Source organism: Mesoplodon mirus, assembly GCF_964341445.2.
Source record: "Mesoplodon mirus genome assembly, chromosome: 6".
NCBI lineage: Eukaryota > Metazoa > Chordata > Mammalia > Artiodactyla > Ziphiidae > Mesoplodon > Mesoplodon mirus.
In genome coordinates, this window is record NC_138982.1 from 14,890,159 (window position 1) to 14,914,207 (window position 24,049).

Sequence of the window (24,049 nt, forward strand, 5' to 3'; positions counted from 1 at the left end):
TCAACTGGTCACTGGTCACTTTCTATAACCCACTGAGCATGTCCTCGACTGCTCATTCATTTCAAGTCTACTTCTTGTAGCTCATCATACTCACCACCAGAAGTAAAAAAAATAAGGCCAATTAGCACAGGGAGATCAGCTCGGTGGTTTGTGACCACCTAGAGGGGTGGGACAGGGAGGGTGGGAGGGAGGGAGACGCAAGAGGGAAGAGATATGGGAACATACGTATATGTATAACTGATTCACTTTGTTATAAAGCAGAAATTAACACACTATTGTAAAGCAATTATACGCAAATAAAGATGTTAAAAAAATAAAAATAAAAAAATAATGCCAAGAGCTCAATTAGATTATATAAATTTGTGTACAACATTTTGTGGCTTATCTATCTCACTGCTTTCCCCACTGAACATTGATTGAAGTGTTATTCTGTGATGTTTACAGATAGTCAATGTTGGAAAACATTTGGAAAAAGTGTATTCCTTTAAATGTTGGAAAAATAGCAAACCTTTTAATAGTAAAAATATGTTTGTTTGTTTTTTTTTTTTTTTTTTTTTTTTTTTTCTTTTTGCGGTATGCGGGCCTCTCACTGTTGTGGCCTCTCCCGTTGCGGAGCACAGGCTCCAGATGCGCAGGCCCAGCGACCATGGCTCACGGGCCCAGCCGCTCCGCGGCATATGGGATCCTCCCAGACCGGGGCACGAACCCGTATCCCCTGCATCGGCAGGCGGACTCTCAACCACTGCGCCACCAGGGAGGCCCAAAATATGTTTTTTTTTAAAAAGGGTTTTTTTGTTGTTGGGGATAGGAGTTCTATTAATTTATTTATTTTATTTTTGCTGTGTTGGGTCTTCGTTTCTGTGCGAGGGCTTTCTCTAGTTGTGGCAAGTGGGGGCCACTCTTCATCGCAGTGCACGGGCCTCTCACTGTCGTGGCCTCTCTTGTTGCAGAGCACAGGCTCCAGACACGCAGGCTCAGTAGTTGTGGCTCACGGGCCTAGTTGTTCTGCGACATGTGGGATCCTCCCAGACCAGGGCTTGAACCCGTGTCCCCTGCATTAGCAGGCAGATTCTCAACCACTGCGCCACCAGGGAAGTCCCCCCAAAAAGTATTTTAATAGTAAAACATAATAAAGAAAACTTGGAAAATATAGACAAGTAGGAAGGGTCACCTATGACCCAAATCAACCACAGCTGACATTTTTGTGTAAATCCATCTAGATTTAGTTTTTATCCTGTATTTTGGTTATTTGGTTTTGTTTTGTTTGTTTTGGATAGTTATGCTTATACTGTAAACATAAATTTGTAAACTGCTTTTTCACATAGTACTACTCATAATCTTTAAATCATCATTTTACATAATATTACAACTAATGTACCATATTTTATTTAATCCTTCCCCTAAAGTTAGACTTTCTGGGTATTTCTAATTTTCCAGAATATTAAATAATTTTCAAATATATGTAGTTGCATAAAGCTTTATCTTATATTCTTATTTATTTTCATAGTATAGGCTATAGAAATTGGATTTATTTGATCAAAGGGTATGAACATTTCTGAAGATCCTGACACATACAGCTTAGAAAAAAATTCTAAATGGAAGGCACTTCCAATGAGGACAATAAACACCAACTGGAGAAAAAAGCCATCATCTGAATATGGCCCTCAAGTCCAAACAATTGACACAGGTAGATGACCATATCTTGAGAAAGAAAAACATTGTTGTTCTTATTCAAATGATTCCAGGCTATAAAAAAAAAAGAAAGAAAGAAAGAAAGAGAAACAAAGTGAGTAAACTTGACTTGATTAATAATCCATAATCCAAGTAGCAACTTAAACTTATAGTTTATATGCAAAACATGATAGAATAGGAAAATATCTATTTGAAACTACTAGGAAAGGTATTATACATTATATGTTGTTAAACAAGATACAAGATGTCTCATTCATGATTTCTCTTTACCCTGGACTTGCTGGATAGGTTTAGCAGTTTCCACCATAATTAAATTAACGTTAATATTTTAGCAGATGAAGCAGAAGTAGTTTCAACAGGATAAAGACGTATTTCTCTTCTTCAAAACCACTCACTAATGACTCAATATAAAGAAGGATTATTTGAATGTAGCAGCATTCAAAAGAGAAATTATATCACTGGGATTAGGTTGTGAGCCTTCGACTATTTTATGAACAGGGACATTCTCAATAAATGGTAACATTTCTTTGAGCTTTGAGTTATTTCTACATAGAACATTGCTCATTTAAAACACCTGTGGTGGGCTTCCCTGGTGGCGCAGTGGTTGGGAGTCTGCCTGCCGATACAGAGGACACGGGTTCGAGCCCCGGACCAGGAGGATCCCACATGCCGCAGAGCGGCTGGGCCCGTGAGCCATGGCCGCTGAGCCTGCGGGTCCGAAGCCTGTGCTCCGCAACAGGAGAGGCCACAGCAGTGAGAGGCCCGTGTACCGCAAAATAAATAAATAAATAAATAAAACACCTGTGGTGTTTTCACCATACAACACGGAACTATGATTTTATAGTTATTCCACTGATTCAATCCATTTAGATAAGCCAACAGACACATTGGAATATTAGAAAAAATTGAGGTATTAGAGGTTGAGTAAACATGACGGCAGTAGGAATGGAAAGAAAATGATGGAGTTCTAAAATCCTTCCAACAAGATCCATTGAGTCCTGGACAGTGCGGGTAAAATGGAAGAGGTACAGGTGCCAGTGGGGTTCTGTTACCTGGATGATGACTGAATAGGTTCCACACAGTATCTTGGACAACTGAATGACTACTCTGATGAGGCAGACAATCACTTGAAGACCACTGAGAGCTATGAGAATAGAAAATAAGATGATGTTCCACTCCACTACATGTGCTGGTTCCAGGCACTGAATCCATACGCTAGAATCTGTAAGGAAACTGAGAGAGAGGAAGGAAATGGTCAACATGATGCATGGCCAAGCCTAAAGACTTGGTCCAAGGAAGAAGTCTACAAGTTTCATATGTTTGGGAAATTAAGATACCGATATATATGATTAAAGAACAATATTATTAAATGTGAATGAATATATAAAATTATTCAGATACATAATTGAACACATAGTATGCATAGCACAGGGCTATGCTTATTATGAACATGGTGCCTGCCTCAGACAATTCTAATTCACTTAGGAGGCAAGATGCATACTGAAGAGTTCAACAGCAATGAAAGGCCACACATGTCAATACCAAGAGAGGTAGAGATTTCCCCATTTCCTAGGAGTCCAAAGTTAGCCTTGGGCTTCCCTGGTGGCGCAAGTGGTTGAGAGTCCGCCTGCCGATGAGGGGGACACGGGTTCGTGCCCCAGTCTGGGATGATCCCACATGCCGCGGAGCGGCTGCGCCCGTGAGCCATGGCCGCTGAGCCTGCGTGTCCGGAGCCTGTGCGCCGCAAAGGGAGAGGCCACAACAGTGAGAAGCCCGCGTACCGCAAATAAATAAATAAATAAATAAATAAATAAAAGTTAGCCTAGGCTGTCAGGGACAGGGCTGAGCTAGCACTGGATATAAAATCACACGGTTGGTAAAAGAGCAAAGAGAAATGATGCTATTATTCTTAGATTCTGTCCCAAAGCCTTTTAGAACAATGGTTCTCAAATTTGAGCATACATCAAGATTATCTGGAAAGCTTGTGAAAATGCAGATTGCTGGGTCTCAGCCTAGAGTTTCAGATTCAGAAGGTCTGGATGGGGTGGAGACTTTGGGTTTCTATGTTCCCAGGTGATGTTGATGCTGTTGGTCTGGGGTCCACTGTGTGTTCTGCAGCTCTTAAAAAGATTGAGATTATGAGGTGGAAAAGCAAAAGACTGAATGGTTCAATCAGTCTAGCGTAGCACAGGATTTTGAGAATTAAACCACCTCCACGTTTAAGATAGTCTTAAAACCGTGCTGAATTATCCTGTCTTTTTGCCCACTTCCAGGTCAGCTATGGCCATTAGCATTTCTCCAAGAGTGACACTCTCTTTGTTGAACTAAATTGAAATTAAAAACTGGTTTCCTCAAAAAAAAAAAAAAAAATCCCCGCAACAAAAACAATCAAACCCAGTTACAGGGCAGAGCTGTTTGTAAATATCTTGTTGACAGCAAGATGCCTTTTTTCAAAACAGCAATTCGAGCAACCTTGGTGCCAGCCAAGTTGTCCTTAACTCTCTCTTTCTTCCCTTTCTTTATTTCTTATTCTCTATGCTCTGGGACATTCAGAGGCACTCTGAGAATTTCTTGGTATTGTTCATGGACCTTAGGTCTCAAGGGGTAAACAGCACTGAATATGAAGTCAGAACTCCTGGATCTGTAGGATCTTGGGCCAGGGATTTTACCTCTTTGATCTGGACAATGGGTATAAAATATCTAACCCTAGGGTTATTGTGAATATTTGATGAGATGTATGTAAAAATGCTTTGGAACCTATAAAGCACCATACAGATGTAATTTCCTGTTATCATTTCCCTAGACCCACTTCATACACCCTCCTACTCCTAACTCAGTCTCAGACACCAGGGAAGCTAATCCCTTCAAGATCCTTACTCTAGACTGTTCCCAGTGTATACTCTGCATAGATCATCCAACACTTTAAAGCAAGAGGCCTTGCAGGATTTCTCTTTTTCTCCTAGGATACGGTGCTATTTATTCTTCTTGTATAAATGGAATGAGTCATAAGTGCACTATCAGGGTCTGGAAGGAACAGAGAAATTTGCCCTGATACTCATTCTCTCCACAATTTCCATACACCGTTCTAACAAAACAGGTACTTCGTTATGTTAGAATTCTATCTATAGCTATATCTGTATATCTAGTTCCTCACTACACAGTGTACTGTGAGAACACTGTTGTGATTTATGCATGTCTAAATGGCCATGTCTAAGGCCTAAGGCAGTGCCTGGGGGCATTGCAAAGATCAACAAATGCTTGTTGAATGAAACTGATTCAGGATCCTCACTGGTCACCATGCCAGTGGCTGAACTTAATGGCTGAACTTGCTGTCCACTTGGCAGATGGAAGACCATCATGTGGTATAGAAGGTTATGCAAGGTAATGATTTTAATAATAAAATCTGGCATGTCGAGAATTTATTAAATCTAAACTGTGCTTTACTTCTGTTTAATTTTCAGTTCTGTGAGGTAGGAATGATTATTGTCTCCAGTTTACGGAGGCTCCGAGATATCCAGATATTTGTCTAAGGCCATACAGTTTGTAAGTAGGAGACGGGAGACTTCAACCCAGATCTAAAAGCACTGAAGCTCTGTGCTCTAAGGGCGATGTTCATTCTAAGGCTTCCATCTCAGCAGAATGTTCTGTCAGATCTGCATGAGTTTCTAGAGGGAAGTGAACCTGTGTAATTTATCTTTGATTGTCTAGCACCTAATCCAAGACAGGGACATAGTAGGCGCTTAATAAATATTTGTTGAATAAATGTACACATGAAGAGGTGATTTGGGCAACTTTCAGCTGATTTGTTCAACATTAACAGCTGTTCCACCTTGCATTCACCAAGCCTTGGAAACTTCTTTAGGGGCCCAGAAACTTAGTTTCCCTTCATGGCCTCCAATTTTTCACCTCTAAACACTTTTATAGAGCTGGAATCGGGTGAATATAAATATCAAGGGCAACTTTAAAGGAGGAATGAAGAGGCATGTGGGCAGCCTGAGATTCCTGCATTGAAATTGGAGGCTTACTTGTTTTGGGGGTGGGGAAAAGCTCAGGGGCTGGTGGCATAAAGAACCACTCTTTGTACCCAGTGGCACTTTCTACATTAGGGTCCCCTTTCCTGAGCCCTTTCAATCCCAAAGGAGTGTCTCCTCCAAGTGTTCAGAAAGACCTGAAGTAATTTTCTAGGTTCTCCTGACCTGAGGGAGAGCTCTGCTCACAGCATGGGGTACCTCATGGACACTTTAGAATAAAGGCAGCTGTGGACACAGAAGCAGTTGTGCTGTGCAGGCTGAGGTGAGCAGGTAAAACCTCAAATGGATGTGGGCTTTGAACAATAGAGCCAGCCATGGGGATTTGAGAAGAAAGTGTAACTTCCCCAGGAAATGGTACTGACACTTCCTCATTTTATTCCATTGGAATTGTCTGTGCAGTACAAGACAGGGAGAGATTGAGTAGATCTTCTTGTATCTCTGTCTGGGCCCTGCTCCCTCCCGAGCTGGTAGGGCCATGAGCCAGCACAATGCCAGTGTGAGGCATTCTGTGATCCAGGACTGGGTCCCTCAACACTTGACTGCACTACCAGCCTTCAGAGTAAGGCTACCCCTTGGACTCTTCTTCAGTACATGCTCGATAAGCTCTTGGCTCCTTCCACAAACTCCTGCGCCTACTCATGTCCCTGGATCTCACTTGGGTGCTCACCTTGCCTGGTTCTACCTTCGTGTGGCCCCTAATGGTATAGCTCCATATGGCACCATCCAAGGGCACTGTGATTCTCTCCCAGCCAAGCCCTTTCACATCTCTAACAGACTCCATGTCCAACCTGGCCACAAAACAAGACTGACTTCCCAGGGCCACCCAAGCCCCAAGCTCCAGCAATTGCCAGACCCCAATAACGATGAAGCCTTGTTCTGCAGTATGGCAGAAACATGCCTTTCATTCGGAAATGTCCACGACAGCCTTAAAATAGTGAATGCATGTGACATTAAAAGACTGGAGAAAAAAAGATCTAAACAGGGGCTTCCCTGGTGGCACAGTGGTTGAGAGTCCGCCTGCCGATGCAGGGGACACGGGTTCGTGCCCCGGTCCGGGAAGATCCCATATGCCACGGAGCGGCTGGGCCCGTGAGCCATGGCCGCTGAGCCTGCGCATCCGGAGGCTCAACAGTGAGAGGCCCGCGTACCAAAAAAAAAAAAGATCTAAACAGAGTTCTGTGTAGGAACAAATTGGTCTGGATATTAGTAAACTATTAGGAACATTCTGGACTAAGGTAGACACACAGAACTGCCAAGTGATCATGGAAAATGAGTATGGGCATGAAACCAGGTGTTTCTGACTTTCAGACCTCCTCCCAAATCAGGGAATTATTCCTTACCGTCCTGCAGTGCCTTCAAAGGCGTACTCCCAGCCATCAAGGGTGCGGCAGTAAGGGCCCTGAAGAAGGCCCAAAGCAGATATGACCAGGCAGTATCCAGAGAAAGCAATTCCAAGGGCAGAAAAGATCATCGACAGCAGTGTCTAAATTAAACATAGAAGGAGGTTAGCGCCATAGAATGAGACAAGGGGATATTGTGAATAAGTGATCAGATAGGTAACTTCCCCTAGTCATCCAAGCCTACTGCAGCCTGTGTAATAACAAATGTCCACAGAAAAAAAGGAAACATTTAATCCAAACCCACTTGATCTTAAACATAGGTTTTTAAATGATTTTTTTCTTTGGCATTCCATAGAGAAAATTAGTTAATTTACTAAATTTCTCCCCTTTTTTTCTGGAGCTTTGATATCAAAATAATGATCAACTCATACATAAATGCAATGAAAGGATGTGATCAATCAATCTATACTTCTTTATTGAAGACATATTATTTTCTAGGTAGGGTGGGTTCTCTAAGAATCAAAAGCTACGATCCTTGTTTTTCTCTTATGAAGATGATATTTGAATATGTTCGCACACAGGAATATGTGGGGAAATATCATGTGATAGCCTAGATGGTCATGTTTATACTCAAGTGAGCATGGGATTGATGAGGAGGAGGGTATTTTCATTTGAGTAGAAAGAATGAGCAATGTTCACCGACAGATCCATACAAGGTAAGTTGTGAGACTAAGTAGATTGATCTGATCTAAAAGGGATTCCTACAGATGAGTAGAGGGGAGAAGCTTGGCATGGTGCTAAAACTGAGAAAGCAGGGCTGATAAGACACAATCCAGCCCTTATATCACATAACGTGAGTGTAACTTGGGAGATCCAGGCAGAAGGTGGCCTTGGATGCTGGATCAAGGAGACTGGACTTCATCCTTCAGGGTAAGTGGATTTTTCTCCCACAGTCTTCTATTAAAATTTTTTTTCAAATCTACAAAAAAGTTGAAAGTATACTACCTTTTTCTTAGACTCAACTTTTGTGACTATTTTACCATTTTTGCTTGCTCTCTCTCCCTCTCTCTCGGTATGTATATGTTCATTGACAAACACATATATTTATTTACATTTTTGTTACTTATCCATTTGAAAGTATGTTGCAGACATTGGGATATCTATCTCACCCCTAAACGCACCAGCACTTATGTCCCAAGAATAAAGATATTCTATTATTCTGCAATTGTTTCTCCTTTTTTGTACAGGATCCAATGAAGGTTTATGCACAAGGTTACATCTCTTTAGTTTCCTTTAATCTACACTAGTCTTGCTGCCTTTTTTCTTTCAGGATATTAAAATGTTTTTAAAGAATCCCAGCCAGTTGTCTTGTAGAAAGTCCCACATTCAGAGCTTTCTCGATTGTTTCCTCACAATTGGACTTGGATTAAACACTTTGGCAAGAACAGGTGATTGGCGTGGGTACATTATGGGCCTCTCACTGCTACTGATGATGCTAAATTTGATCTCTTGGTTAAAGTGTTGTCCTTCAGATCTACAAATGTACATTTTCTACTTTGCAATTAGGAAGTAATTTGTGAGGTAATATTTTGAGACAGTGTCATATCTTGTTCCCTAAAGACATTTCAACAGATGGATTTAGCATCTACTGATGATCCTCATGTTCACTGAGCACCGATTATCACAATAAGTGGTTGTAATGTACTGCTTTTCTAATTTTTCATTTCTCCTGCATTTGTAAGTTATCATTTTTCTGTACAGAAGAACTTCTATGTCCCGTTTCTCTCCTCTGCCCCTCTCTTTCTGTATTATTGTGGATGCACGGATTTTCTAATTCATTATGTTATAACTCATAATTGTTATTATTCCTTTCGATGCTCAAATGGTTCAAATATGACCAGTGGGAACATCCCTTCAAGTCAATTACTGTACCCTTCAACATACCCCTATCATTCTTTGAACACTTCCTTGCTTCCTGGCACAAGATGTCCCAAGATCAGTTTGAATTTATGCTGCCTTAGACCTGGAATAGCTGTTTTTCTAACAAGTCATGAAATTAATTTTTGAGCAAGGAAGTGACATGAACCAATAAATGATTTTGGAAAATTACTCCGGCAGTGGTGGCATACCAACCAGAAGTGAGAGAGCCCCTAAATAAGAATTCCATGTGGAGAAAATGTCAAGTTGTGGCAACAAAGACACGCACTGGACAAAAAGACATTGAGGAGGAAATGAGTAGCTGGAGATGGGCTGAAAAAAAATTCCAGAGTTTGGGACTTGAGTGAAAAGGAGACAGAAATAGGGATGCCAAGAAAAGCAGTATTGTTTGGGAGAAAATTTAATTTAGTTTTAAAAATGTTGATTTCAAGTGAGAGTAGGATGAACAAACAGAAACATGCAGTAGCCAGTTGATAAATTCAAAAGCTGAGACCAGGAAAAGAACAAAAAACCAGCAATTTTTGGAACAAAGTTTGTATCAAATTATATTTCTTTGCTTGGAGTTATTTTATAAATGTAATATCAATGCATGATCATTATGGAAAATCAGAAAAAAGTATTTTAAAAACACAAAGAAGGGGGGCTTCCCTGGTGGTGCAGTGGTTGAGAGTCTGCCTGCCGATGCAGGGGACCCGGGTTCGTGCCCCGGTCCAGGAGGATCCCACATGCCGCGGAGCGGCCGGGCCCGTGAGCCATGGCCGCTGAGCCTCCGCGTCCGGAGCCTGTGCTCTGCAACGGGATGAGGCCACAACGGTGAGAGGCCCGTGTACCGCAAAAAAAAAAAAAAAAAAAACACAAAGAAGGAAAGAACAATTATGCTTTTTTCCTATTTGATACTAGTAAATCTCATTGGCAACTTCACATATGATAGAAAGCTCTTTCAAGTTATATTTTCATATTGATTGTTAATAGAGTTTTGCCTTGTCATGGGATGAGATAATTTTTTTTTACAGTAGATTTCTGTTAGTTATACTTTGTAAAAAATATTTACCTATTCGCCAATGTCATCTTTGAAAAAGGAAGAAGGACGTTTTCAAAAGATTGAGCTCCTTATTTACCAAATGGCCTTAAGCAGTTTGCTGGAAAGGTCAGTGAAGAATTTCTTCATTTGGTGAATTTACAACCATAGCATTATATATGTATATATATATATATATATATATATATATATATATATATGTATACATGTATAAATTACAATCTAATGAGTGGATACATTTGCACAATCGAAGTAAGCCTCAAAATAAAGTGGGAATAAGAATCTCTCTGAGTCACAGTGTCATTGTCCGTAAAATGTAGATGATGTAGATGGTTACAGCGCCTACATAATAGGGCTGTTTCAAAAATTAAAGGATACAATGCATATAAAAATTATTTGAAAAGTGAAAAGCATAATCAAAATATTATCTACTATTTCAAGTGCCCTTATTTGGCCAGTATTTGTTTTCCAGGGATAACAACCCACAGAATGTTGGCAGAAGATGCGACACCACAGAGGAATGGATAGCAGCCAAGAAATTCATGGGGTTCAGGTCATGCTGCTCCAAAACATGGCATCTTGGCATATGAATACCTTAAGCCGAAGGAGTTTGTGGAAATGGCAGAGGCAGGAAGTTCACTCTGACCTCTCCCACCTTCTCACCCTTCTTCCCTGAAACAGGTCATAAAACTCCCATGTGAAACATACCCTCCCTGCACCTGGAGGAAGGAAAACATTCTTACTACCAGAGACTGGAAATTTGGGGCCAAGAAATCTGTATAAACAAACCTTGTTAAGCTAAACCTTACCTTCCTAGTTACTTCTTCACCATTTAGTACTCCTAGTCCAAACCCCTCTGACTTGCCAATTCTTTACAAACTTATTGTTGTTTCTTTGTCTAAAAGGTGTGGAAACTTCCTGCTCTGGTCGCGTCTTCGGGTCTTCATTCTTTTGTGAAGACTCCTGTGTACATGGAAAAATTCAATAAAATGTGTATGCGTTTCTCAATCTGTCCTTGTCAGGTTAATTTTCAGACCCAGTTAGGGACCCTAAAAAGGTTGAGGGAAACTTTTTTCTCCCCTACAGTTTCTGGGACCCACCGTGGGGCGCCATCTCCTGGGGAACACCTTGCTCAATCTGGAAGCTGCAGTCAGAGATCCTAGACCTCTGACAAAAGCTGGCAGAAGAATTCTTGCCAAGTTATCTCTTCAACCTCTGCCTGGGGGGACCAGTCGGGTGAAGATGATAAGGGTCCTTTCCTTTCCCAATTCAGACTGGCAGGAGAAAAACATTTGCAAGAATTAGTTCTTGAGATTGTGACTCTGATTCCAATTTGGTTTCGGGGTACCCACTGGTTATTGATCTTTTCCCTCCCAGGGACAGCTATTGCCTTCCTGTTTGTCTCTTGCTTTGTGTCCTGAGTCTTTGGCTTGGCTTTCTGCCCATCATGGCATGCAAGTGTCAGTTCTTGCTTCTGCAGGTGGCCAACTGTCAGATGGCAAGCCTCCCCGGCATGGCTGTACAGAAATGTAGTTGCGCCCCATTTGTGGCTAGCGTCCTCCCGGCTGTTACCAGTTCTGCGGAGGGGTTGTCCAAGTTTCCTTTCTTTTGGCTACTGCGTGGTCAGGCCACTCAAGATGGTTGCTTTCTTGCTCTCTGTGCATCCCCTGCTCACCAGTGCCTGCTTCACCTACAAGCTACTCGCAAGACTGATCTTCCTATGTACATGCCCCAGGCCCCACTTAAAGACTGTTCTTATCAAAGGGGCAGTGAAGGGCGTGCCCCTCTGCTGGTTTCCCTGGAAACTGATGAGCCAACCTGACATAATTCCCCCTATGGTTGGCAATCTACCCCTCCCCCCACCTCGAGCAAAGACTGCCACCACATCCTGCCCTCCATCCGCTGCACACAGTGGGGTATCGCTCCAGGACCTTGCTTCAGATGCATAAGCTCCCCCATCCATTAAACCATTGATGTCTCTGTTGTTGACTCCAGGCTCTTTCTTTAGTCTTGAAGCTGGACAAACATAGGCCTTGTGGGCCTGTAGAGTGCAGCCCAACTATCTCTGGAAGTGGTTTTGGATCTTGAGAAGGCTGCATCTCTTGCACCCTCTTTGGGGACACCTCTTCATCCATGGTTAAGTATTGGTTTTGAGTCACTTGATAAAATATACCTTTGGTTTAAATATTTGAAACTTTTTTTTTTTTTCTAAAGAGCTTTATGGTCAGAAGTTGGCAGAATTTGAGGTTGATATTCAGAGCCTGATAGGAACATTTTTTGTGAAGGCCTCCTCTCCTAAGCAGAAATGGAGCTCTGTACTCACAGGAAAAGAAAACACGTGAAGGCTTTGTGGAATGATTTATGAAAATATTCCAAAGACACACAGCTCTAAATCTAGAACATAGAAATCTTTCCATTTCCATCTTAGTTGGAAATCTTCCACCTGATATAAGGAAGCAACTTGAAGATAATGTAGTCGAATAGGCAGGTCAGCCCTTTGATATCATTCAGGCTGCAAACCAGTTCTTTGAGGAATTAAAATATAGCTGTCCTTGTCTTATGATTTGAGGCTTCACAAAACCATAAATGCAGCTGTAAAAGCAAAAGTCCACTAAACCTTACCAATCCCCAAACCTCTTCTATTGATATTAACACAAAATGTTGGCAGATATTGTAAAAGATCAGGATGTTGGAAACAGAACTGTCCTGTATTCAAGAAAAAGATGAAAAAATTTAAGTAGTGATTACCCTAGATTTCTGATAATAGAAAGATATGTCCTAAAACTCCATCTAAGAGAAAACCTATATCTTTTCTCTGTCCCTCAGAGATGTAACTCTTACCATGTTTTTGAAATGTAAACATCCCAGGAGATAGCTAAAACACTGTTCACAACCACCTGAGAGTGAGGGGGAAAAAAGGAAAAGAGGCTTTGGAAAAAAAAAATTTATAAAAGCTTCCTTACTCAAAATCTAGTCCACAGCCTCCATAAGTTTACTTGTTAAGGGCAGATACAAATCTTAAAAGTCATCTCCACAAATATCAGTAAAAAGTTTAGCCATATGAATGGAAAACCATAATTTGTTCTATCTGCCAATTTGGATTCTCTATAAACTAATGAGTTTTGTATTAATGTACCTGACACGTGGTTAAAATTTAAAAACCAAAGCTATAAGATCTCTGTTTGCATCTGTCTATATGTTTATTTGTGTCAATATATGTATGTTATAGATATGAGATATTTTCCTACCTCCCAATGTTATCACCAAATTAATTTATCAAATCTCTCAAAGGAGTTCTATTCAAATTAGTGTAAATATAAATGAGCACTCACATAAATTAAGTATCCCTAAAACTCTCAGAAACATAAAAACTAATTCAAAGCTTCATTCACATGATCTGGAATAATCTTTGGTAAATAAAGCTAGTTTTTAAATTGTTGGAAAAAAAAGGCATAACTTTAGAGTTGTCAGCATTAAATATAATGCAGTCATACAATTTTTTTCTACCTAGGTTTACTAGTGAAAAAAAAATATTATCTTTACTAGATGTTTAAGATGATAAAAACCATAAATTCAATCTAAAAATAAAACATACATTAAAAATACATTGTTTAATGTCTGCCAAGCACAGTAGTTAAAAAAAAATCTAATTTTTAGATTCTTTGTTTCTATGACATTTATGCTTGTTTAATATATATATATGTTATAACGTTTGTCAACCAGAAAAATAACAAGATAACAGCTAACCTTGTCTAGTGTCTCATAAAATGTTCATGAGTAATCTAAACATAATTAAGAACAAGTGAATTAAATAAATGTGTGATAAAAGTTTATAAATGAACTTTTCAACAATAATTATGTTTTATAAAATATGTCTACTTTAAAATAACTTCCTCACCAAACAGATGAGGGAGATTAAAAAGTACAAACTTCCAGTTAAAAAAATAAATGAGTCACAGGTGAGAAATACAGCAAAAGAAAAAAAAAGCTTCTAAAATCTTTTTGCTAACTTGAAACCTTAAATTGATACTAAGTTAAGTGATAGAAATTCATTGGATATCTAGATCATTTCTGAATAAGATAAAATACTGAAACATTAATTACTGAACATAAGTTTACTGACTTTTTTCTTCCTAACACGGAGGAACTAAAGGTATTTGAATTTGTTAGTAAACATGTCTTGTGCCGCACTGAAAAATTGTACTATGAGGAAATGTATACTTCCAGAAATTATGAAATAATACCTTCATAAATTTTCCAATCAACAGAATGTTCATATGTAACAGACAGTTCACAATTGCTTGCTTCCTAGTTTTCACTAGAAATTAAAATTTCTAAGAGTTAAGAATTCTAATATATGTAATTAAAGCTACTGGAAGTAATAAGTGAATGACTCTGTATGCAAGAAAAGTACAATGTGGTTAAAGGTATGAATTATGGAGATGTGTTTTTATTAAGGGAAAACAGTAATTTTGTCCTGAAGTAAAAATGTTGGTTGTTCAGAAAGAGAAAAAAGGACAAATTGAATGAATATAGAGAGCTGAGAAAGGAGAGAGAGGAAATCTTATGTGGTCAAGATGGCCTTAATATCAAAAGTACACTGATGCAGAGTGAAGTAAGTCAGAAAGAGAAAAACAAATACCCTATGTGAACACATATATATATGGAATCTAAAAAAAAAAAAAAAAAAGGTTCTGAAGAACCTAGGGGCAGGGCAGGAATAAAAATGCAGATGTAGAGAATGGGCTTGATATAGGGAGGGGGAAGGGTAAGCTGGGATGAAGTGAGAGGGTGGCAGGGACATATATGCACTACCAAATGTAAAATAGATACCTAGTGGGAAGCAGCTGTATAGCACAGGGAGATCAGCTTGGTGCTTTGTGTCCACCTAGAGGGGTGGTATAGGGAGGGTGGGAGGGAGACACAAGAGGGAGGAGATATGGGGATATATGTATACGTATAGCTGATTCACTTTGTTATAAAGCAGAAACTAACACACTATTGTAAAGCAATTATACTCCAATAAAGATGCTTTAAAAAAAAAAAGTACACCGATGCAAAACTAGAATTGGGTCTTATCACCCCTAAAAGGACACATTTTATTGGACTATTGGTCTCCTCTTGATAAGAAATCATGAAAGGCTTTTAACCTTTTGGGTAATCTACCCAAAAAGCAAAGATTTTGTGTTTTATCAAAATAATTCCTTGGGCTTCAGGGAATTGTTTGTTTTCACCACATCTTTGATTACTTAAGACAACTGAGTCTTCTCTACTTAAAGAGTCAAGTTTTGGTTTTTTTTTTTACAACTATGTAACTTTCTATATTTACCTTTGAAATTGTTTAACTTGAGTTAAATGGATCACTACGTATTGTTTCACAGTGACATGATCCTATTTGATATTTTTGACAAATTTCCCCCCAAATTAAATTCTAAATGAAGTCTTCTTGACCTCAGACTAACTTTGGGATTTTCCAGAGGGCCCCTGGAACATCTCAGTAATTTGTTCTCTGTCCTTTAAGAGAGAGAGAGAGATACCAAACTAATTAGGTTCACTTGATATGTTGAATTACATGGGAAGCTTTGTCAAATAAGAAGGGATTTTTTAACCTTTTTAGGCTATATTTGTATGGGTACATGTTATTATATGTGTTCCAGAAATTATATGGCATTCCTAGAAACCTATATCCTGGTATAACGTTATCAGTCATAATTCTAGTTATTATCTTAAAATGTCATATGTCTCAGAAATAACCAATTTTTATTTTCTTTTGCATTATAATAAACTCTCATCAGATGTTTAACCATGGTCATTTTAAAGTCTTTTGTCATTTACAGAGAGTTATTGTTTTACTCTGATGCTTTTGCAGAAGTGCTTGTCTTAAGGGTGATTCATGGAAAGAACTCTAACAAGTATACGTTTCTGATAACGTTAAGATCATATCACTGAACTGAGTAAAAATTTCCAAAACTCTAATGGAGAAACTGATGGATTCATAAAATGGCTAACAGAAAACCAAGCAGAAGAAAAATTAATTACATGGGACTGAATAAACTGATGAGTTATAATTCTTTATTACTTTCTCTTTAAAACTTTGCTGGTTCCTTAATGTTTTGCTTTCCATATTTAAGGAAACTGTTTTTTCTCTTCAGCTATCTATGACTTAGAGCAATTTTGTAAAGCATACCTTTATGAACAAAGATGAAACAATTACTTTTTCTCCCTACCTGATCCCTCCAAAATTTGAAAACCCTTAGTGGTTATTCTTAGATTTATGGCAATATAATTATTTGCATAAGTTCAATAAAAATCTGTTCTCCTTGCAACAGGACACAGCTGGAAACATTGGTTATATTACCAAGGCTTTGACGAGAATGTCATATTTGTGAATGTTCATAGAATCAGATATGAGCAGACAACTTTAAGGATCTAAGGTTGACTTTATGGAGCCAATGAAGTTCCTTGGAAAAAGTGGCCTGGTACCTTGTTTACAGGGTTTCCAGCAGCTTTACCAGGTGAAAGTCACTTCCTGGCAGACCCAGAAATCTCAGGATATTTGGGGGACCTAAAGAGAGAAATTAACCCAAATCTATAGGAATTTTATACAAAGTCTGATGGCAAGTTCTTGGCTTGTCTTCTTAGCCTGGAGAGGATTTTAAAAGTCTGATCTGAGCTTCTTTATGAAAAGTTCCAGCAAAGTAAACATTAAAGGAGCCTATATGGTTATCACTGTTCTTGCTGTACTTAAGTAAATAATCAGGCCAAGTTTAATGAGACTAGATTTATTTCACAAACAAATTAGTCTTACTTTGGTTATTTCTGATAGAAATGAGGGTGACTGTAGAGAAAAAAATATGTTTCATTGGAAAGTCATAACACACCCTCATGGATAACAGATTCTAGTCCTATTCATTGTCTTTGAGTTTTTGTTATCTACCTATACACTGGACTGAGTCTTAAATTCTTTTAGTTTTTTCCAATATCTGGCTACAATTCCCCAAATTAATGTTTCCAGTTTTTCACCCATCCTTCTGATTTGGAATCATTGAGAACTAAAACTGCCCTTTTTCCGAAACTGGACAAAGCTAAAGCTGGACAACTTGATATAAACTTCAGAGAAAGTACTGCCATAGCTCATACTAGACAATCTTTGTGCCTGTCGCTGTGTAGGTCTCTCAGAGAGTTCACCAGAACACCTGATGACATCCCCAGAGACATTCAAACTATGAACCAGGGAAGTGTCAGGCTACCTTTTCCTGTTCTCACTCCATCTGAAGATGCTTGGAGTTCCAACATCTAGAAATCTTCTCAACTGGCTGCCCTCTAGACTCAAAAACTGAGTTTATAGTTTGTTCTAACCATTAACTTGTGTTTGTTTGTTTGTTTGTTTTCATACAAATGTCCAGGGCTGAGGGACTGGTTCATTAGGTTATGGGACAATCTACTCCTTCAGTTTCTGGACTGTGAAACTTCTTGAGGGAAGTTTCAGACAGAAGAATGATGGGGTTCAAGACACACTACCCCAAAATACAGCACCTTGGCATATCAATATCTTAAGCTGAAGGGGTTTGAGGAAATGGCAGAGGCAGGAAGTTCACTCTGACCTCCCCCACCTTCTCACCCTTCTTCCCTGAAACAGGTCATAAAACTCCCAGGTGAAAGATACCCTCCCTGCACCTGGAGGAAGGAAGACATTCTTATTACCAGAGACTAAAATTTGGGGCCAAGAACTCTGTATAAATAAATGTTGTTTAACTAAACCTTATCTTCCTAGTTACTTCTTCACCTTTTTCTATCCCTAACCCAAATCTCTCTGTCTTGTCAATTCTTCACAAAGTTATTATTTCTTTATCTAAAAAGTTTAGATGCTTCCTGCTCTAGTCACATCTTCGGGTCTTCATTCTCTTGTGAAATCGCACATGTATTACATGTAAAAATTCAATAAAATTTGTATGCTTTTCTCATGTTAACCTGTCATCAGATTAATTTTCAGACCCAACCAGGGACCCAAAGAGGGTTGAGGAAACTTTTTTTCTCCTCTACAAGATGAATCTTAGATGACCTAAATTTCCATTCTAGAGCTTCAGAAGTTACAAACTGGTGCAGACTCAAATTTGGCCTGCAAGATGTGTTTTATTTAGTTTAAATGAGAATTAATTGCCAACATTTTATAATTGTGAAGTTTTACTTAAAACTCCATATCTCTACTTCCTATTGAAAATTGAGAATTATTGCCCAATATTGTAGTGGTAGCAATTGGCTGGACCTGAGTAGCAGCTCCCTCTCTTCCTTAAATAGAAAATTTGCTCTAATGTCTACATATTTCACTGCCATCAGGTATTCGGCATCTGGGGGCATATCAGTTAGGACCCCTATCCTAGAGCGTACTTTAAAAGAACCAAGCAGAATATCCAGGGATCCTCTCTCCCTTCCTCCTGCTCTTCCCACTGAGATGCCAGTCATCTCATCCAATGTTGATTATAAGGCAGTGTCCAGACTCTACACTATTTCTAGCATACATTTGTGCTGGAGATGCTAATAATGAGTTAAGGCAAATTGAACACATGGATTTTTATTAGATACTTAATGGTACAAACATTTCTATTCTAGAAATTCCCTGAGTACATAGGTTAAAATTTACCTGAATCCATTGCTTCACCTAGACCATTTTGAAAACTTTTCTGTAGTATAATACCAACAGTTACTGGGGGATGTTTGATTCAATTGGTTAAAAAAGTAGACTCACACACACACACACACACACACAGAGGGAGAGTATTTTGGTCTTCTAATTCTTCCCCACTAGGGGCACAATTAAACAACTAATTTAATCTTCCAAAAGCAACAGTCAAAGAAAGTAAGCCATACCATCTTGGCTGCATATTTAAATGTAATTGCACCTGGGACCAACTAAGTCAGAGTCTCTGGGGGTGGGATTCTAAGGCCAAGCTCCCAGATCATTGAAAAGTGCAGACAACATGTGGAACCACTGCTGCAAAGAATGCCTCCCAGACCTCTGGCAAAGCTCCTTCTAGTTAATGAATCATATTCTCTTTGAGTCACAGGTGACTCATCTATAAAGCAGGAGTAGCAATGATATAATTCACTGGGTAAATGTGAACAAACTATGAAGTGCTATGCAAATATGAATAAATGATGATGACATGAGGAGGGGGAGGTGGATGATGGTGGAAATACAGGAACCCAGTGCGTATGTGTTGAGCATAGGCTTAGAAAATGTGGTTGTATTGTTCTCTCTTGACTCTATTTTTTTTTTTTTTTTTTTTTTTTTTGCAATACACGGGCCTCTCACTGCTGTGGCCTCTCCCACTGCGGAGCACAGGCTCCTGACACGCAGGCTCAGCGGCCATGGCTCACGGGCCCAGCCGCTCCATGGCATGTGGGATCTTCCCGGACCAGGGCATGAACCCGTGTCCCTTGCACCGGCAGGCGGACTCTCAACCACTGCGCCACCAGGGAAGCCCTTGACTCTATTTTAATTATCTTTAAAGTTCTAGCTTTAAAAATGTCCATCATATATACCCAACTCTGAGATAAATCTAATGCTGTGTGAAAGAAGCCAGATACAGAAGACCAATACTGTATGACTCTATTTATATAAAATACAAACTAATCTATAATGACAAAAAGAGATCAACGATTATCTTTTGGGGGTGATGAAAATATTCCATATCTTGACTATGATGGTAGTTTCATGGGTGGAGTTAACTGTCAAAACTCATGGAATTTTACAGATGGCATTTATTATATGTAAATTAGTCTTCAATGAAGTTGATAAGGGAAAAAATAGACTCACAGAAACCCAGTTTGGAAAAGGTAATATTATTTTCTAATTTCATGTATCTTTAAATCTTGAATTGCTAGAAGAATATCAGCAGAACAAAAGTGGAGGAAAACTGTAGACAAAATAGATAATATTTGGAGGAAACTCTTGGGCTCTGAACTGAAAGGACGATGGAGAGGGTACAATAGTGTCAATATTTTCACATTTCCAAGTGAGAGGAAAGAAAGCCAGAGCACACTCAACCATCCTCAAAATACTATTGTTCTTACCATGTATTTTTTGCTGCAGTTTTCACTCTGGCAACATTTATAGTTGTTATCATTCTCCAGTACAAGAAGAATTGCTGCTACTATAAGCATCTATAGTAGGGAAGAGAAAAAAATATCAGAAATGGAATACTAGTTTGCATTCATGCTCATAATCAGAGCACAGTGCTTCAGAGCATAGACTCTGGGATCAGGTAGCTCTGGGTTCAAATCCCAGTTCTGCCACTTAATAACTGTATGAACTCCAGACTCCTTTCCTATAAAATGGTGCTGAGAACTCACCTCTTTGGGTTGTTATGAGCTATTGCACGTAAAATTTTGAATAGTGTGCTTGATTCATAACATGTGATTGATAAATGTTAGCTGTTATTATAGTTATCAGTTATCAAAAGCTAATGATTAAGGAGCGGTAAATGGTATGGACATGAGAATACCACCCTCTGCAGCAAACATGCACTTCTCACTGACTCACTTGTGGAGGACAAAGGAAAACCATTCACCAGACGTTGCCATTTGCCAGCCTCTTTCTACTTACTGCCCTCTGGGAATGCAGGTGGAAGGTATGGTTACTCTGAACCTAAATCTCTTAATCCAAAGTAAAGTAAATTCAATTTCCCCGAGTATTCAGATCATCTTAGATTCAGATTTTCCAGTGGGTTTTGTCTGTATGAAGCCAACAAATTGGGAGAATTCAGTGTTTTCTACTTCCCTTTCTTGGTATGTTAGACAAAGGGCTCAAGTTTCGGAAAGAACATGGATTTCTTTACGATTGGGTTGGCCAAAAAGTTCGTTCAGGTGCAGAAAAACCCGAACTATCTTTTTGTTCAACCCAAGATTATAGTCCTTGGTTTGGGCAGGTATGGACCGTGAATTGCTTCTGGCAAATTCTCCACCTATCCTTTCCTTGTACTCTTCAGTACTGAATCTTGTAGTTGAGTTCATTGTTATTTTATTCCTTGTAGTGAATATTTCCAGTTTCCAAATTCCTTCAGCCGTCATTTATTTATCTATCCATTTAATTATTTATCTATATTCCTCTCCTTTCTCCAAAAAGGATTTGATCTTGAAAGAATATTTTTCAAGAATTCCTAGACAGTGAAAAATAGAGAATAGGTTCTTTTTACAGTTTTAAATTTTACATGGAATATAAGCAAACAGTCCTACATTCTCCTCCTTTCAACACCATTAATTAATACAATTTTAAAGAGATTCTGGTTTAACTTTAGTAATGTCTTGCAAATCTTCCACTTATTACGATTATATATTGAGAGAAACAATGACAAGATAAGCCACAATAAACCAGGTGCAGTAACCAGCTTCATTACAATATTGTTAGAAATAATTAGACCTAGACCCTAGAGTCCTGTGCCAAAGGAGAAACACAGGCATAGCCTGTGTTTAAAGAGAAACTTCTTTCTCTTTTTGTTATAAAATATAGCTGCAATACAGAGGGCTCAAGAATAATGGAGGAAAATTACCCAAAATACCACTACTCTCACATGTTTTTAAGTATGTCCTCCCACATGTGTATATTTTACATAATTTCAATCATAATGTATTCACAATTTTGTTATATCTTTTTTCACTTAATATAAAATAACATGTGTTTTCCATGTTGCTACGTGTTCATAACTACAATTTTCATCCTTTGTAAGGTGAATGGACCATAATCTATTTTGCCATGTCTATGCTAGAATGCTTCTAGTTTTTTGCTATTATAAATAACGCTGCCACCAACATCTATGTATAAATTTCTTCCCTTATTTTGGATTATTTCCTCAGAATGAATGCTCAGATTTAGGATTACCAAGTCAAAAGACATAAGCATTTTCACGGATCTTAATATATCATATGAAATATTTCTCCCAAAGGCTTGCATTTATTCATAGTACCACCACCAACCGTCATTATGTACCTAGCACAGAGCACCTTCAGTAGCACTGTGTATTAATATTTCAAAGTTTATTAATTTAACGTGCAAAATAACAAATAAATGAAACTGCTTTCCAACATATTTATTCAAATATTATAATAATTAAACACCCACCAAGATGTAGAGATAGATTATAATGGAGGTTTTTTTTTTGCATTCTTGTTGGTATAGAAAGCTTGCAGTGCACAGTGTGGTTTTTTTTTAGAAATGATATGATCAGGAAAAACTTCTTTTCCTCGGAGTTGCCAACATGATTTACTATCAGTTTGTTTTTAAAGAGCACAAAGTCATCAGATAAACATCCATGGATTCTTACTGTGGATACTTTGATTTAGTTTTCAAAAACACCCCCCCAAAGACATTGAGTAACTTTCTTTAAGGTCTCATGACACAAATGACAGAGCTTAGCCTGGAACTCAAGTTTGTCTGAATCTTCAAATCTCTGCTTTTCCCACTGTCTTAATACCACTCCAAGCTAGAGAAATCCTGAGTACAGACAGAAAATCCGTTCTAGGAAAAAGCAAGGCCACTGGAGATTAAATAGCATAAGTTGACACACAGCTTTCATGAGGATATAATATTTCTATAGGCCAGTGTCCCACCAACTTTCATTAGGACTAATTTCCTGCATTGCTGGAGCTACATAAATAAGCAGCTTACTGAAAACAAAGCTACCCTCCAAGTCCTCATGGACTACCTGCCTTTTTACCCCCATCCATCTTCCAAACCCACACCAATGATTAGAAGAATGATTTTTCCATGATTCATCATTTTCACTAGGAACAAGTTAATGCTTAGTAAAAACTCCCCCTTCTGCAATCCCAAGTCTCCAAAGTCACACTTACCATAATACCTGAGAAACAGATTCCTTCAAAATACCAGACGTAGTTGGTGAGTTTATTGCTTGATGCATAGGAAGCTTGCCCATTGGGGAAATACAATAATATGTTTACAATTATACTCCAAAGTGCAAGAGGAATCAGCAGACTACTCAGGCAGCTTCCACATTTCCAAGACCCCATGTTACCCTGCTCAGAACCTGCAGGAGATTTCAAGAGTGTTGAATTACATCAAGCCTGTTTTTTTTTCCTTACCTGTCTCCCCCCTGCCCCCTCCCGGAGATTACCTACCACTTTCTGGGTCAGAGCCCTTCAGTTCATATTCATGAGGAGTCCAGGACTCAGACACAACTGCAGCCTGCAATCTGTCGGTGTGGAAATAGTGGTTTACTGTTTGGAGAACAATAGACAAAGATCAACGGCTGAAAAGCTGAGCTGGTCTTCATCCTGTGCCAAAGGAATGTGGTGTTTTTACTGCTTTTTAAAATAAGTCATTTTCCTCTGGATTAGAGCACTCAAGACTGAATCCTGGGCATGTTTGCAGAAGGAAGTTGGAGGGGGGCGGTTGGAATGGAGTCTGGCAAATTTCACCCCCACAGTGGACAGGGGGGTTAAAGAGAAAACTACCAAGGGATCTTCTACTGGCACCGGATGTGCGGTTTGCTCAAATATTCTGACTTTATGTATCTGTCTTTTATTCAGTGTTCTTTATTGTATGCTCACTATTCACCAAGCACTGTTTAAACTGCAGGGGGCACAAAAAGGACAAAGAAAGGGAAAGACTGGTGAGTTAGGAAAACAAGACATCACAGTTGATGAGTTTATTGTTATAAGACTGGTACAGCTTTCCTCTAAAGAGTTCACATCTATTATCTCTACCTCGCAATAAAATAATAACAGGAGTAAATTCATATCTCTTAACTGCCTAGGAAAAAGAGGTAAAAGAAGTTGGGTAATTTGATAAAGGCTTTATGAGTAATAAGCTTGAAGTGAATTTAGGAATTCTCCCTTCCAAATTAGTATTATTTTTTAAACATCTTTATTGGAGTATAATTGCTTCACAATGGTGTGTTAGTTTCTGCTGTATAACAGAGTGAATCAGCTATACATATACATATATCCCCATATCTCCTCCTTCTTGTGCCTCCCTCCCTCCCACCCTATCC

The 24,049-nt window shown here is 38.9% G+C and overlaps 1 protein-coding gene across 1 annotated transcript; it reads right to left on the reverse strand.

Moving 5' to 3' along the window:
* Positions 1 to 1,461: 1,461 nt before the first annotated feature.
* On the reverse strand, positions 1,462 to 23,363 carry TM4SF18 (transmembrane 4 L six family member 18). The gene is made up of 6 exons (XM_082624203.1): positions 23,175 to 23,363; positions 22,890 to 23,083; positions 20,115 to 20,204; positions 7,064 to 7,206; positions 2,745 to 2,925; positions 1,462 to 1,746 (listed from the first exon to the last, which is right to left on the reverse strand). Exons 2-6 carry the CDS (start codon positions 23,064 to 23,066, stop codon positions 1,732 to 1,734), a joined length of 606 nt encoding a protein of 201 aa, XP_082480329.1. The 5' UTR covers positions 23,067 to 23,083; positions 23,175 to 23,363; the 3' UTR covers positions 1,462 to 1,731.
* Positions 23,364 to 24,049: the final 686 nt, after the last annotated feature.